Source organism: Nanorana parkeri, unplaced genomic scaffold (genome assembly GCF_000935625.1).
Source record: "Nanorana parkeri isolate BGI_ZX_2015 unplaced genomic scaffold, ASM93562v1 scaffold52, whole genome shotgun sequence".
Classification (NCBI taxonomy): Eukaryota; Metazoa; Chordata; class Amphibia; order Anura; family Dicroglossidae; genus Nanorana; species Nanorana parkeri.
The window spans coordinates 2712453-2729679 of record NW_017306320.1 but is presented as its reverse complement, the minus strand read 5'-3'; the positions used below and the strand labels follow the sequence as shown (position 1 = coordinate 2729679).

The 17227-nt window shown below is 42.2% G+C and overlaps 1 protein-coding gene across 1 annotated transcript in view; it reads left to right on the top strand.

Moving 5' to 3' along the window:
- Nucleotides 1-16902, top strand: part of LAMC1 (laminin subunit gamma 1) — a 128027-nt gene extending 111125 nt beyond the window's left edge. Inside the window, exons 13-28 of the mRNA XM_018575205.1 lie at nt 398-586; nt 1519-1764; nt 2566-2719; nt 4083-4225; nt 4328-4506; nt 5222-5378; nt 5470-5675; nt 6082-6161; nt 6371-6508; nt 6642-6786; nt 8696-8845; nt 11204-11318; nt 11449-11648; nt 14851-15009; nt 15092-15191; nt 15500-16902. Of these exons, the coding sequence (XP_018430707.1) occupies nt 398-586; nt 1519-1764; nt 2566-2719; nt 4083-4225; nt 4328-4506; nt 5222-5378; nt 5470-5675; nt 6082-6161; nt 6371-6508; nt 6642-6786; nt 8696-8845; nt 11204-11318; nt 11449-11648; nt 14851-15009; nt 15092-15191; nt 15500-15756 (2618 nt within the window). The 3' untranslated portion in view covers nt 15757-16902. The remainder of the gene's footprint in view (nt 1-397; nt 587-1518; nt 1765-2565; nt 2720-4082; nt 4226-4327; nt 4507-5221; nt 5379-5469; nt 5676-6081; nt 6162-6370; nt 6509-6641; nt 6787-8695; nt 8846-11203; nt 11319-11448; nt 11649-14850; nt 15010-15091; nt 15192-15499) is intronic.
- The last annotated feature ends 325 nt before the right edge of the window (nt 16903-17227 follow it).

Genomic DNA, 17227 nt, shown 5'->3' with positions numbered 1-17227 from the left:
ATCATCATGTCCATAAACTGCTCCACAACTGGAGCAGAGTGGGAGAAAGGTGAGTGGTCACTGCCGCGGGACTGGGGATCAGGTGAGTGTGACATTTTTTATTTTTGACCCTAGACCAAAAGAAGCACTTAACTCTTGCTGCGTGAGGGTAGCCCCACTGCAAGGGTTAATTCTGTACATGCCTGGAGTTCTTGTTTAATGGCTAGTGTGATTCCAGGGCCACAATATTCCACAATGATGAAGTACCTTGTCATGCTTTGTGTTCATACTTACAGTCCACCATGGTGTGAACTTGGCATAGCCCATTTGCAATCAAATTTGAGACCCCCCTCCCCACTATTTGTTTGTGTGTTCCCATTTACACTAATTTTGGCATGTTCTCTTTATCCCACAACAGGTGTGTGTAACTGCCAGCACCATACAGCAGGTTCTCACTGCGAGAAGTGCATTGAAGGTTTCTATGGAGACAGTACTGTCGGATCCAGTTCTGACTGTCAGTCATGTCCCTGCCCTGGAGGATCCAGCTGTGCGGTTGTACCCCGCACCAAGGAAGTAGTCTGCACCAACTGTCCATTGGGAACAACAGGTGAGTAGGATTTACCATTCAATCACAATATATTTCAATAACCTAGTGTATTTGATCAATATTTAACATTTCCTGCAATCATAGAAGAAGAAAAAAGTTAATCAATAAGTTAGTAGATAGTTTGCTCAGACATTACAAATAGCCAGATATGATTCTTTGGTAAAATATAAAGTCTACTCATAATATCATTTTTTTTTTCTTGATAAGTACTTTTAAAGGAAACCCAAGATAAGTGCATTGCGCAGGTAGTAATTGGCAAGACCCTTCTGAAAATGTAAGGTGCCCAGCTGTCATGTTGGTCAGATGAGTTAGTACTTTCTGCCAAAGTATTTATGATACTTGCAATCATGCATTTCAATGAACTTTTTCAGAATGAGCTCCAGCAATGCCAGCCTCTATCATTCCAATAGTACAGGCTTATTTTAAGTACTTCCAAACCTCATGTTTGTGAATGTTCACTATTCAATATTAATAATTGTTTAATATACATCAGTAGTCCATAGCCAGTTGCATGGGACCCATATGTTGCTATAGGTTACTTGTGATGATGTTTGGGGAAGCTTCTCATAAGGGTTACAGTTCTGAAATGCTGTATTGTCTAAACTAATGCAGTATTGTGTGTGTGCGTGTGTGTGTGTGTAAACAATCATTATAGTCAGTCCACAGTAGTGTGGCTCTTTCACCACTTTTTATGTTTGGATGTAGCCTATAATTTCTGGTCTTCTATATACTGTGAAATACAGGAAATTGGTTTCTCTGGAAATCCTTTGATGCAGAAATGACGCAATGCTCCAATACTCAGGTCACTGCTGGTCAATTGATGCACTTTCACAATACATGTATTTGATTTTTGGTGTATAATGCAAGTTTTGGGATCAGGTCATAAATCTATATTTTACCTAATTTTAATTTCACCGTTTTACTCCCCACAGGTAAAAGGTGTGAGCTTTGTGACGATGGGTATTTTGGGGACCCACTGGGCCAGAATGGAGCACCCCGACCTTGCCGTGCCTGTGACTGTAACACTAATATTGATCCAAACGCGGTGGGGAACTGCGATCGCTTGACTGGGGAGTGTCTGAAATGTATATACAACACGGCTGGATTCTACTGTGATCGCTGCAGGGATGGATTCTATGGCAACCCATTAGGACCGACCCCAGACCAGAAATGCAAAGGTAAGACTACTGTTTTGGGTTATGAAAAAGTAATTGTTGTCAATGACTCTACCAGGGTCAAGCCACCCCTCCTAAATGCAGTTATTTTATAGTCAAGACTCTGCTGTAAATTGAACTTCCTGATTCTTGATTCTTGACTCTTGAATGCCTCATCCTTCTATTTCCAAGGAAAATCTGGAGGAATATATAAAGAATGCAATTAAATTCGGTGTTCAACAGAGCTCTGATAATCACAGTAGGACAATCTCTTTCTGGGGTCATGGACAGCAATAGAGTTCAACAGCTCTAAAACAATCAAAAAAGTTTGTCTTAAAATGGGCATGCTGATAAATATGTATAACATGTTGCCTTAATCTTATTGGATAGCAAAATAAATTTCATACATTGTGTGTGGTATAGCTGTTCTGAATATTAGCTACAGACTTGTCTGTAACTTTTGTTTGTAAAGGCAAGAACTCTGCTCTGCTTTTTTGTCTCTGCTTCCTTGCAGCTTTTGTTGATAAAATTGGTATCATGGAACATGGTAGTTGATGGTTACTGCAATATGAGTATATTAGTAATGAAATGATCTGCATATAAAGAGCCAGTGCTGGTGTTGCTGGCAACCAGTAAATTGAAAAGGAAGTACACCAGTTGTTGCATTGCAAAAGAAACAAAGCAGAGTACTTTACTGAAAATTAAATCTGAGCATTTCCTATATTAGTATTTTTTTATTTTAATTATTCTTTTTGAGTTTGAATATTCGGTTTGAGCAGTGCATTTTTCTCTACATATCATGGATCCCTAATCCTTTCTTTGCAGCCTGCAGCTGTAACTCGTTTGGCACAGTAAAGAGCCAGAGTACATGTAACCAGGTGACTGGCCAGTGTGAGTGCCTCCCATATGTAACGGAGAGAGACTGTTCAGCTTGTGAGCCCGGATACTACAACCTCCAGAGCGGTCTTGGCTGTGAGAAGTGAGTGCTCTGCAATGCTTTTCCATTTTGTAATGATTGATGTCTCGTAAAATCTTTAGCTGTTTGTATGCACTTAAGATCAGGCTACCCTAACTGACTCAATTGGGCAGACATACTTGATACCCCTTCTGTGTTTCCAAGTTGTTTGGGCATGCAGGGGCTGTCATGGGAAAACTTATGAAAATTGCTCAGTCTTACCATTCTAACAGAATAATATGTAACATAGGTAACAAGTGGAGAGGATATTCATGAATAACCTATAAACACACTAGTTACTATGGTTCATGCATCAGTCTTTGTCAGTAATTGACGTGTGAGTGGCCACTCTATTTCTTTGAGCAAACAGTTATACTAACTGCTTAAGATCATTCATAATATTCTGCATTTGGCTTACTAGATCCATTTATATACAGTAAAGTCTTTTTTTTTTATTAGATTCATTTTGTTATAGTAGAGGAAAAAACAGCTTTGACTGTAATGTCCTAATTTGTATAGAGGTAGTTATATTCCTGTGCTCCCACACTATTTGGATTGCCGTTAGGTATTTCATTATTAACTTCTTAGCTAAAAACAGAGCAAATACAAAATGGATTTAAAGGAGAACTATGAGGTGAGTGCTTTGCTTTTCACTCACCTCATAGTTCTAGCCGACCTGTGACAATGAGACTGTCACAGGTCGGCTCAGTAGATCGGGAGGTGAGCGAACACATACCGGGTTCGCTCACCTCTCGATCCTGTCACGGCTCTCTGCCGTGACAGGGGGAGGGGCTGGATTCCCCTCTCCCCGCTCCGATCTGCCAGCGCTGACTGGCGGAACGGACGGGGGAGGGGCGGGTACAGCTGGCTCTGCCTCTAGATAGGCAGAGCCAGCTGTCACTCACGCAGCTGGGCGGATCCCGTCATCTACGTCGGGATCCGCTCCGGCGTCTCAGTATACCGCGAGCTGTAGCTCGCGGTATACTGAGCTTAGGGTAACGGGAGGACACTAGTTTGTGTCCTCCCGTTACCCTAAGGAGTACTATGGGGAAAAACACTGACCCCATAGTTCTCCTTTTAAATGGTATTTTTTAAAATATAGCAATATGCTTCTATAAAATCATAAAATCAAAAGTCAATGTTGAGAACCAGCAGGCGCTTAAAAGTGGACCTGTCATTCTTTGGCTGTAAATCAGTAGGCTACAGGTTGGAATTACCAAATGACATTAATATTATTCCAAGTAAAAAAAAAAAACTAACTCTCGCTTGCTGTTAATAAAATTACTGCTGTTCCCCAGCCTCCATCCTAGGTCACATGGGCTGTTCTTAACAGTCATTATTGCAGAGAGTCATTTGTTTTAAGGCAGTTATATGTTTTTATTTATAGATGCGATTGCCATCCCCTGGGATCTACAAATGGCCAGTGTGACATTCGTACCGGGCAGTGTGAGTGCCAGCCTGGCATCAGTGGGCAACGCTGTCAGCAATGCGAACCCAACCACTTTGGCTTTGGACCAGAAGGGTGCAAACGTAAGTGTGTTGTAACCAAACCCAAATACTTGTGATATTACTTGTTGCTTTTTTTTTTTTTGCAAAGTAATAAAGGGTATCTTGTTTACTTTTGTTGCACAGCGTGTGACTGTGATCCAGAGGGCTCGCTTTCACTACAATGTAAAGAGGATGGGCGTTGCGAGTGCAAGGATGGTTTTGTAGGAGTCCGCTGTGACCAGTGCGAGGAGAATTACTTCTACAATCGCTCAGGTCCTGGCTGTCAAGAGTGTCCTGCCTGCTACCGCTTGGTTAAAGACAAGGTGAGGTGATTCAACTATCTGTACCATCCTGACTTGGGATATTTTACTGCAGCACCACATGTCACATTTGTTCCTGGCCTTTTACTGAATACCCCTAGGCGCTTCTGCATGATGATCCGTATTCTGTAGGATTTTGGACTTGCCTGATCTGTGTATTTGTTCCGGGTCAGTGATATATAAAGCAATGGTTTGGTACAACAGCGAAGCAATTCGCATTTCAAAAAGCAGGTTAGCAGTGTTAGCCCCTGTAATTCTTGCATGACGGGTTTATTTAAAAACCTGGGCAAATGTCCTATTTAGATCCCGGTAAATGAACTACCTGGTGACTGCTCACTAACGTGTCATTAGAATTTTGAACTATAGTAAACCCTGAACTTTGCATCATACCCACATTCCGTCTGCGAAAAGAAGCAGTAGCTGAAGTCTAAAGCGTTGCAGAGCAGTGGAATGATCTCCTCATTCTGCTGCTGCTCCTTCACAGTTTGGTAGACATGGAGCTTGCATCTCTGTATTTACTTCTGCTGTCCACAAGGGATGTGTAGATTTCAGGGGTGGATGAACAGAAATACATTTGACAGGTACAACAGCTTCTAAGTATTTATTTGAGCTGTGTATTTAGCAATTTGCCTGGAGTTCAGCTTAAAAAAAAAACTTAGGTGACTGGGGTGTTGGCAAGTGCAATCAGATATTGATCTTCCTTTTTGTGGTTCATTAGGTGATGGAACAGAGAGAGAAACTACAGGAACTGGAGGATCTCCTGAAGAACCTGGGAACTGGAGATGAAACAGTCACTGATCAAGGCTTTGAGGAGCGGCTTAGAGAGGCTGAAAAGGCAGTCAGCGACCTCCTTATTGATGCCCAAGGAAGCAAAAGTACAGTAACACATCACATTTGTCATTTTCCATAATGCTAACCCCTGCCGCTTCCAATAATACTCATTAACATGAGGATGTTTCTTCTTAGATGTGGATCAGGGAATGCTGGACCGCCTGGCAGAGATAAACGCTACACTAAACTCTCAGCTGGGACGCCTGCAAAACATCAGAGATATGATCCGGGACACTGACAAACAGGCACAGGAAGCCAGAGATCGTGTGGAGAGCACAGAGGTCATCATTGATTCTGCAAGGAAGCAGCTGGAGAAAGCCAGGGTGGCCATTGCTAATGTGGTAAGAATCAGAGGAGACCTTTCTGAAGCTGCAAGCAATCTACATGAATCCACAGCTTGGCTGCATCTTGTATCAGGGTCTAGACTATTTGCCATGCTAAGATTCTGTTAGGCTAACCTAAAATAAGGTTTTGTCTTTTTTATGCCTTAATTGGTGTTTTCCTGTTGATCCATTTTTATGTCCTTTTTAACCTTTCCAAGGACTTGATCTATCAAGATAAAATGCAGTTGTGACTAGTATATATTTTTAATAGAATCTTTCTGCTTTTTTCTGTTCTTATTTAGAAATTTACATAGAGTTCTCATAAAAACCAGGAATGCTGTAAGCTGTGATCCGCTTGGAATGTCATGCTACTTCTTGTATAAAGCATTACTTTTCATATTCTTAAAGCATTTTTTGTTTTTAGTCCATCACTCCACCAGAGACAACAGGTGATCCTAATAATATGACGCTGCTGGCCGAGGAAGCTAGGAGACTGGCTGAAAGGTGAGAGACGTCTGAAGTGCGTGCAGTCATAAACCTAATCTTGTTCCTTTACTAAGGCTTATATGTCTTGCCTAAATGGGCCTTCCTAGCTTTATGTACATAAGTCATAAGTAGGTTATAGGCAAGCTGGAAGCAACTTTGCTCAGCAATTTTCACATACACTGTTCAGAAGGTGTTTCTCCTCTTAACTCTGGTTTGGTGATTTCCAGGCACACACAGGAAGCACGGGAGATTGAGAAGGCCGCTAAGGAAGCCAATGATACAGCAAATGAAGCCTATCGCCTGTTACTAAAGACTTTGGCTGCAGAGAACCAGACCGCAGCTGATATTGAAGAACTGAATAAGAAGTGAGTGCTACCATCTATAACCTGTTATGTACAATGGGGGCCCTGTACTGCTTCTGCAATGTTTTTAGGACAGTGCTGCTGTATTCGGGAAACCCCTCTAAAGATGTAAAACATTCTTTCCTGTACTCATCAGGTACAATCAGGCTAAGGATCTGGCCCGAGAATTGGAGAAACAGGCCACCAAAGTGCATGCAGAGGCTGAAGAAGCAGGGAATCGGGCACTGCAGATCTATGCCAACCTCAGCAGCATTCCTACAATTGATACCACAGCATTGCAGGTAAATGCCACCTTGGAGAAATAGCCTATCTGTGTATTAGCTGTTACATGAGTATAGCATATTGTCCCAGCACCATATAGTGTGTGAAGCACTTTTTCTGCTTAGACCTACACAGGATACATAAGATTATGGTTGGTAAATTGGCATTACTTTTTTTTCCAACTTTGAATCAAAACAGAATCTGATTGCCTAGGCAGTTAGGAAGAAAGAAATACCCAACTTCCAATTTGTTGGGAGCTCTGTCTTCAGTTTTCAGTATTATTTGCACACACTTGTCAGGGGACACGCCTACATGAAGACCTGTCATTAGAGAAATCCAGGGGGAATACCATTACTAACCTCCTTAAAATGCTAGTTGCGGTCCTAAAACTGCTGTCTTTATTTTCTGAGTTGCTGACCCAGAAGAAATGTGGTGGTGAAATCGGAGCTCCTAATTTGCAGCCTTGTTTTTGGGAGAGTGGTTCAAATATCATTGAAGCCAATGGAGCGGTGCGGCAACCAGAGAACTATCATCACTAGAGCATTATCATCATTATAGCACCTGTATTTCTCTTGTAATAAGTCTTGTTTAAGTTCTGCTGTGCAGGGTTACTGCTAGCTCTTGGAATTCTTTAGTATTACAGTATTTTGTACCACATGCATTGAATGCTTTGCAGCTGGCTTGCTATGTGCCTCTGTGCTTGCAAACATTTTGATGATAAATAAGGGTTAATGGTGGAAAATATATATAGCAGTGGGTTAATGAATACTGAATCTTGGACAGGTGCTGTGGGAATGCACACAAATAGGTTTTGTAATGTTGCCTTTCCAAAGGTGAATGAATACTTAGAGTGAAGTTAATGAATTAATGATTACCCTCTGAGTTGTAATCTGGAAAATTGCAGCTATTGAGTCTCCTACAGGAGGTCCATGTGATCCACAGCCAGATGGGCAGATGTTATCCAGATCCAGCAAAGGTTTAATTCATAATCTACCCTACAATCCTTTGATCTGTAGAGAAGAATATATAGAGGAAAGTGCATGCAGTCATTATGTCTACTTTCTCAGGAATTTGCAAAAATAAGATCAGATGTGCAGGTTTCACAGCCCACATACATGTCAATAACGGCAAGAAAATCTAAAAATGTATCTATGAGCTCTTAGTGAAGTATTGGTTTCATAGAGGCACCCTACATACTGCGGTCTGCAGGCATGTGTGTAGTGTTCACATAGACTCTTGAGTGTCATAGGTCCGCAGTTTATACACAGGGGCTTGCGGCACAGGTTATATGAAGAGGCCGCACAAGTAGAGGGGTCAAGATCAATAAAAAACACAGATAAACACATTTGATTACTCCATTGACCTGGATATTTAAAATAACACATTGCTAATGGTTAGAAAATGTGCCAGGTACATGGAGATGTCCTTCTTTCAACCTTTAACTATGCTGGGTGGCGCAGAGATAACTGACAGGGGTTGTTCCACTCTGATGTACGTTAATCAGTTGTCTACTGAAATATTGAAAACACACACACACACAATAGGTTGGACTTGATGGACTTATGTCTTTATTCAACCTCAAATACTATGTAACTATGTATGTAACAGCCAGTAGGATTGTAGATGTTTGGCACAGCGCCATTCTCAGAAAACAGTGAGGTTCTGGCACTGGTGTTGTGCTGCAAAAGGTGGAACATGCCCCTCCTGAAGAACAATCAGTGACCCCCAGCAATCATAATCAGCCTCCTAGTGGAGGTGGACTACCTCATGAAGGCTGAAGGTGGGAAATCTCTTTTAGACATCCTGCTCCCAAATACCAATTCTATTCTTACAGTACATGTATTTGTTTGCAGTTTAGTCGTATGTGGATGTAAAAGCTGTGTATTGAATAACTATGCATATGTCCTTTTTGTTTTTTCTACTTTTTAGAATGAGGCTGGAAAAATTCAGAAGGAGGCTGAAGAATTGGATATGCTGATTGACAGGAAACAAAAAGATTATGAAGATTTGCGCGATGACATGAGGGGTCGGGAGGCAGAAGTCAAACGTTTGCTTGACAAAGGCAAAAGTGAACAGCAGGTGGGTCCATTTCCAGTTTCTTTTCTGGGTTCCATGCCATGTGACATACACACACTCCAAATTCTTATTAACCCCCAAAAAACATTTTTTAATTTAATTTAGCAGCGCATATCAGAGAAAGGTGTAGCATGTTTGATTCCCCCCATCCCCCATCATTAAAGTGGATCTCTACACTAGCATTATGGCGCTATTGGCCCACTAGACAACTGTATTCCAGTTGCGCTCTTGTGTAGTCATCTTACCACATAGACCCTGATGCAGGCTTACAAGCGGTTATTCTGCTTGGACATAGTCTACCATTGTCATTATCAGGAAGCCCGTCCAGAACACGGATATGCATCCACCGCTAGCGTGCGAGCACATAGACTGGAGATCAGCAGCACCGAGATACTAAAAAAGGATAAAAAATATATTTTATGGGGAAAAAAATCATGTCGGTTGTTTATGATCTACATAACTTTGGCAATCTCAGTGTCACCCAGTTAGCATTAAAGTCTGCTTTTAGCACCTTAATTTATACTTTTATAAAGGCGTTCTCATTTGTAAATTTATACTGATGCTTAGATATTCATTATTGCCAACCAAGGCCCGAAATATTCCACACAAGTCTTCTTTACTAGGCGTTGCCTAGAAAATAGAGAAAAATATCTCCACCTGCTTTGAATCTTGACACATGATATGTCTTGAGGCTTTTCCATCTATACAACACTGTGTGCTATGTCAGAGTGTAAGCCAGAATGTCCTTTTTCCCACCTTACATGTAAGTTCAAACACTTGATCTAAACGTATTTAGAGTGTTTAAAGGACCACTCCCAAAAGGTAATGGTGTTGTGAAAGGAATGCAATAGAAGTTGCTCTGTATGAAGCAGGTAGCAACCACTACTGCACATAAGGGTCTGGGTGTCTGTGTCTGGCGTATACTTTTCATAATATTAACAGAAACATAATTATGTCTTGGTTTTTTAGTCCCATTCTTGAATAGTTTTGTTTCTGAACAGCAACGTTACAAAGAGGGATTTCCCCACTGAGAACATAGGCAAATAAAACATTACACCATTGCACATAGCTATGTCATGTTAAGGGTGTTCACTTTCCATCTCATAGACTGTGATTGGTGACAGGCAAGAAGGAGAGATGGTAGAGCAAGAAAGAGGGACGTGTGTAGTAGGATTGGGACGTTCTAGGATAACTGGGATGGTTACAGGGACTTGAGGATTATCAGGGGACCTTGGTCCCCTCGCCCGATGTCCATCCCAGCTTAGTCCCACCAAGCCTTCCAATCTCTCCAGTGTCTGCAAACCATGGGTTCTCAACAGTATTGTTAGTCATTTTGTATGGGGCCCTGTGATTTCTAGTTACACCCCTTGCAGAGTCCACCTGAGATCCCACACTGCCCACCTGAGTGACCCTGCAGAGCCCACCATAGACACTGTATGGGTGGCTCTGCAGGGTCTCAGGTGGGCTGGTCACACTTCTTACCTGTCCGCCTCCCCCCCTCCTCCCCCATGGTTGCTGGCGGGCCCCTCCTCCACCGCTGCTGGCTGAACAGCGGCGCATTCCTCCTCACAGCCGCCAGTGACAGCCAGCAGCCTGAGATGCCATAGCAACCCAGGCGGCCCGCACGGCATCAAGGTGATGTCCTAGCCTGGTCTCCCTGTGCCCCAGGCCCCATAGCGGCCGCCAGGGTCGCTATGGCGATTGTTACACCACTGAGTGGTAATACTGGAGACTGGGCCATTTTCTGCCCTGGAGCCCAGCAGGCTTAAAGTGAATGCATACTAAAATGTTAACTAAGACCTATGTAAATAATCTTAATAGAATGTATAAATGGTACAAGAATTACATAAATATTTACAGAAAATACTGCTCCAAACTCTTCTGCTGGTTGCATGACCCAAAGCCTATACCTTTGGACACATAGCCTTTTCTAAAGGTATGGATTGGCTAGTCTGAGCCATGAACCTTCCCTTAACTAGAGATTGTGTGACCAAATGCCTAGGAGTTCATATGAGCAGCATTAGAGAGAGAGAGCGGAGAGCAGCATTTTCTCCAGGAAAGTTAAATATTTAGGAATAGAGGAGCTGGCAGGCAGAAGAGGAGCTTTATTGCAGAAGAGACATACAGAGTCTCTTCTGCAATAAAAGTCTACCTGCCAGCAAATTTTCGCATTAGAAATATAGCTCCAATTTAAGGCTTATGGGTTATGATGGTTTGAAATAATTTTTTTCTTGATCTGTCATAACAAAGGACTGCTTCCCCCTATGTTGAGCAGATGTTTTTCCTGCACTGAGTTTTCCATTTGTTTTGACCAGTTGTGCTCAGGATGGTCTGTAACATGTCTGTTCCATGTCTTTTTAGACCGCTGATCAGCTACTTGCTCGAGCAGATGCTGCTAAAGCCCAGGCTGAGGAGGCAGCAAAGAAGGGCCGCACCACACTGCAAGAGGCCAACGACATACTAAACAATTTGAGAGGTTAGGAAATATTTTGATATAGCTTGTATATACAGTATATTTCCTCTGGAATCAGTCAGACAAGGAAATGCTGCTCCTGGTCTTTATTCTGTGTCATTTCATATGTCCATTTGCTTCCCCTCCAACTCAGACTTTGACAAGAGAGTGAATGACAATAAAACAGCAGCCGAAGCAGCTTTGCGGAGGATCCCTGCCATCAACCAGATCATCACTGAAGCCAATAATAAGACTCGCCAAGCTGAAAGCGCACTAGGCAATGCCAATGCTGATGCCAGAGGAGCGAAGAGCAAAGCAGAGGAGGCCGAGAAGATTGGAAATGCTGTCCAGAAGGTAGGAATCTTGTTGCTTCTACTTCATTACAGCTGAGTCAAACTGTTCCACAGACGGTCTTTAAAAATAGCATATTGCACTGCATGCACTCTGGTTTGTTTTGCACGACTTCTGCCATCTACCTTCACTGGGATTCTGTGGAAAACCAAAAGAAACCACACATGTAAACAATCTTAGAGGATGCTGGACTGGCAAGACCTTCCAGTGCGGACAGATGACCATTTGATGCTGGCAACCTCTACTGACTGGATGAAACCTTTGTGTGTCTGAATTGTCACAAGACGTTCTAGCAAGAAGGTCTGAAAGCAGGAAGGAGATCATCCTCTTCTTTTTTTAGGAATGCCAGATGTGAGAGCTCAAGAATAAAATTCTTGTGCAATAATACTTAGTTGAACTCGGATACCGTTTATAGATAAGTACTGATTTTATGTAATCAAGGTTCTTGCCATAGACATTGGATGACGGTCAGATGGCCCAGTCTTCGAATGTTTTCCAATTTAATAAGCACACTCTTTGCCCGGATGTGCATTTTAAATGTCTATGGAAGATAAGTGCCCAGACATCCCCGGTGGCTATACCTTATCTTTTAGGAAACAGAAAATCCAACCCAGCTGATCATAAGATCGCCCTTAAAGATCAGTCAGGGATTTGTCTATTACCTGATGACATAATTACCCTATGCTTATCTCATGTCTGTGGCTACCTTTTCATATGTGTTGTCTCTGGTTGACTTTTCATTATTTGGAGGTGGTTAGATTTACAAGAATGTAAATACGTTTTTTCTGCAGGTGGAAAACCGTTTAATGGGAAGTTATATATAATCACATAGTGAAGGAGTACTTGATAAATAGAGGGTACCTGTATTAGGGTGTCTGTGTTCCATATTGCCTTCCACTGTGTTTTCTGCATGTTGTCTGAGATGAAAGCACCTGTTCTCCTGACGTTGCACACATCTGGTCTGCTGAGCATTTCTTAGAAATGTCAAGCACTCCCGTCTAGTTATTATCAGCTTAGGATCTGTTTTCTGTTCTTTTCAGTCAAAGCAGAAAAACCGCACATCTAATTGTAAGCTTACAGGCAGAGCCTTCATGAAAACAAGTCAGTTATGCTATCTGCAGTATAAATGCACATTAGTAAGAGTCCAGGCTGGGTGAGGTTGCCCTGCACTTTAAGGTAGTTGGCAGTATTCTTTTCTAAATGGCCCTATATTGTAAACTTCTGAAAAGTGCTCCAGGTTCAGATCACTGCCCTGTGTACTTTACAGAGAGGGAGAGGTTACAAAAAACCGTGTCGTATGAAAAGAGGTGGTCGCTCCTAGATCTAGTGTGACGAGGCTCCCCAGCCTGGTTGCAGGTGGGTCTTGTAACTCATATTAAAAGTAGATTCAGTAGACTCCTACTTGATGCAGTGGCAATGCTTACTGGATAGCAATAGTAATCCACTGATTGATTTTACTTGATGCTTGGAGTGGCTGTATAAAGAGAACCTGTGTTTTGTACCCGTATGGCAAAGCAGCAGGTTCACTTTTAATTTGGCCCTCCCCAACAGCATAAACCGAACCTCCTTTTGCCTACCTGACACATGGAATTCATCACATGGTCCTCCATAACGGACGTCCTGGGTATTTTCTTCAGCTCCTGGAGTGGTAGGGGAACTAAAAAAATATAAGTATATGCTGGGGAGAGGTGGGGGATTTAAGCAAACCTAGTACATTACCTGAAGGAGCAATGCATGTGTTTGCGTTAAGATGTAATCTCATAATAATATAATACTGATAAATGTATCACTCCAATATTTGTAATCTGGTACTTTTGCAATTCCCACACCCCTACCATAAAATCTAGTAAGCTGAGGACATTGAGATCTAATGCTTGTAAGGTCACCTCGGGACATCCATAAAAATCTTACTATATACAGTGTGAACAGAAATAGAAATATCCCTGGCTATTTCCATGCTGAGGGATCTGGCTCTGATCTATGCATGTTAGTCATAGATGACAGATCTCAGTAGTTGTTTTCACCATGGAGCAGTATATTGGATGAGTCATGGTGTGAAAGGTAGAGTGTAGCCTTTAGCAGTGCCCCTAAAACAGCTGACTTACAGGGGTATTATGCACCCTGCTGAAACAGAACAAGTGCAAGAAGGAAGACGTCTGAATGCCCAATGTATGATGCATCCAGTCATTTTAAACCATTTGAGTCCAGCTTCCCAACATGAATAAACCATTTTTTTAGGATTTGTGATAGAAATAGACCTGCAGACATTGTACTGTATTCCGAAGGCTCTACTGTGTTTTGCAAAGGTTCTGTTCTAAACAGGCTGCACAAACCATTGAGGAAACACATGACAGTTAGGTGACCAGGTTTAAGTGTCTAGCAAAGTGTTGTGATTCATGGCTTAGTTACCCGTGTCATACACTACACAGGAGATCACAGGAAGCTAATATCAAGACTGTTTTATGTTCTTGCAGATATTTTCTATTTGCATGTACTAGCCAAAATGCATTCACTTATTGAACGGTTTGGAGTTCGCAAGTCCCAGTGATGCAATTCCCTTCTGTCTTATATAGGACAATATTGTGAGGATGATTAGCAGTATGGAGTATATAACAGAGTAGAGCATTCGTAGTTGAGCAAATGGAGTTGGTAGCGTACTGCACAGTGTACAGAATGGGGTAGTCTGGAAAATGCCGTTTATAGAGCCGAATCTTCAACATTCTCCCCAATACACTCTCTCTGTATTATGTTTATCTCTGCATTATATTAACAAAGTTGTATATAATGTATAAGTCTTCCAGGTAATTAACAGGCAGGTTACTTAAAGAAAACCTTTCAGGAAAAAAATGGAGGCTGCCATTGCTGACATTTCCTCTGCAAATGCAAGTTTCATGGCGGTCAAACAGACTCCCTTGCTTCAATGCCTTGAGTCAACCCCCACCCCAGAACAAGTATGCAGATGAGAAGTTTGGACTTTCTTGATTTGCATACTTGTTCCAGGTAAGTGACACTCAGTAAGTACTGGAGACAGAGGGCAATTTAATAGCCAAGCAACTACCTTTTCAGAAGATGATCAGCAGCAACAGACTTCACGATTTCCCTTAGGAAATGTCATTTTAATTGTAGCATCACATACATCATTTTCTTTTTTGGGGGGTTTTTATTTAATTCCCTTGTCTTTCTTTGACCCCCCTGTAATCCGCAGAATGCTGCTGCAGCCAAAGCGGATGCTGACAAAACTTACAAGGATGTGACAGATTTGGACGGAGAGCTGCAGGACATGTTGCGTCAGCTGCAAGATGCTGAGAACCAGCTGAAGAAGAAGCAGTCTGAAGCAGACAGTGACATGATGATGGCCAATATGGTAAGCTCTCTTAAGCTAAATGGGAAATGGTGCAAATTGTATTGACCGACACTGGTGTATAATGGCCTCTACTTTCCTCCAGGCCACTGACGCAGCAGAAGAAGCTGAACAAAATGCCAGGAAAGCAAAACAGTCAGTCAACAATGTACTCACAACAATCAATGATCTTCTCAACCAACTTGGTAACCAATTATCTGAAAGTTACATGCGTGTGTGTTTTTGTCTGTATGTATGTACACGTTTGGTATGTATAGGGAGAAGCACACCTTTATAAATAGGAGCATGCTTATTTGTGCTTCAGTGTCATCTGTGCCATAGCGGTGGGATTTCTGGGAAGTCTGCTGAAAGAACCAGATGCAGCTAACCGCAAAGTTCTGGCAGGTCATATGCTCTGACAGCATAGCAGGAATATCCTCCAAATCTTTGAACAAAAACTGGTAACATTCCATTTTAGCGATTAGAAAATTGATTTTTTTTCTTTGAATAATAGGTAAGCTGGACTCTGTGGATGTATCAAAGCTCAATGAGCTGGAAAGGACATTGGAGGATGCGAAGTCCCAGCTCCGTGACAGCGATCTAGACCGCAAGGTGGGACAGCTGGAGCAGTCAGCACGGCTGCAGGACGCAGCACTACTTTCCTACCAGCAAGATATTGACCAGATCATTAAAGACATCGATAACCTTGAGGACATTAAAAACACACTGCCTCCTGGCTGCTATAACACTCCTATCATTGAAAAGCCCTAAAGACTCTGGGAAGAAAGGGAGGAGCTTAGCCAAACTTCCTTCCTCACCAACCTCCATGTTTTGGCTGTGAAGTGCCTTATTACTCACCAACCCCAGACTGTCTGCCCTAAACACCATTCACACCGCGCCCTCCAAAATATTGAACTATATGGGGGCCATAATTGGACATATATTACTTCACCTGAACTGCCTAGCGTACCACATCTACCAGAGGCATCTGTCTGGGCTTGATCCTCTTCCTCCTCCTGAGAGATGTATATCTATGAGAGAACGAGCCATTGCCACGCCTCTATACAACATAAGACCACTGGGCCACTACACAAGGTGGCTTTGCAGTGTTAGCCAAGGGACACTTTCTAGGAAGGGTTAACCGCTTCAGCAATAGCTGTTTCTTCAGTGCAAGTGCTCTGTGGCACTGGAGTGGTTAATAAAGCTATGCTTTTCTCCTTGTAGAAAATTAGGGCCTTTTGCCCCGAAATTGGGATGCAACGTGTTCCTTGCAATACACTCCTCTTGCCTTCCATTCCCTTCAACTAACCTGCTTGGCCTCCTGCCCTATAGCTTAGCCACACAGTCAGTATTATCCCTGACAATGATAAGAGTACAGGCTTCTGTTCATTGCTGTATAGAAGGGCCCCAAAATAGGAGACTAGCAGAAAATACCCTTGTCTGCAGTGAGCTAGTTTAATGCATTGTCAATTGGAAGCATTGCTACAAATCTAGCTGCACAGAAGCTGGGGACATCCATTTAAGACAGGTCATATAAATGCCATGGTATCTCAGAACTGTGCCTTAAAGGGCACCCAGCTCCCACACGTTGTTGTCAACCAGCAAATAATCCACGGTAGCAAGAGGTCACCATACATAATAGCAGCAAGATTTTACCAAGAGTTACCCATTATAAAGCCAAATGAAGTCCATAGCTAACCAGCAGCCATAGGTACTCTTGTCCCCGCCAATTTGAGAAGATCCACTGGAATATTTTTATTTAGATGCCATAATGTATATATTCTTTTACCATAGTTTATATGTCAGCAGTATCAGAGGAGGTGTTTATATCCAGTCCATAGCTATATATTTGAGATTTCTGCACTCTGTAGTATAGTAGATTCTTATTTTATTATAATTATTAATATGGCCACTGTTCACAACAAAGGAAGGAACTGATCTTTCATTCTGTATTATAACTTTCAGGTGAAATACTCAGCCATTGCAGGTTTTGCCAAGTGTAATGAATATAGATCCAGTGACTAGTTCTGTTTATAGTCGGCCTGTATGGGAACTAAGATTAAGCCAAATCTGGCACATTTGACTGTTTTTCTGTGAGGCGTAGACTGTCAGCTCAGTAGAATTCAGAATGCCTGTTTTTTCCATTGCTACATTTACTAAAAAAAAGAGTTTCTGCAGAATCCTCTTTCAAAATCCCAAATATATTAAAATAAGAGCTCATGCACAGAGCCACCTGGGGTCA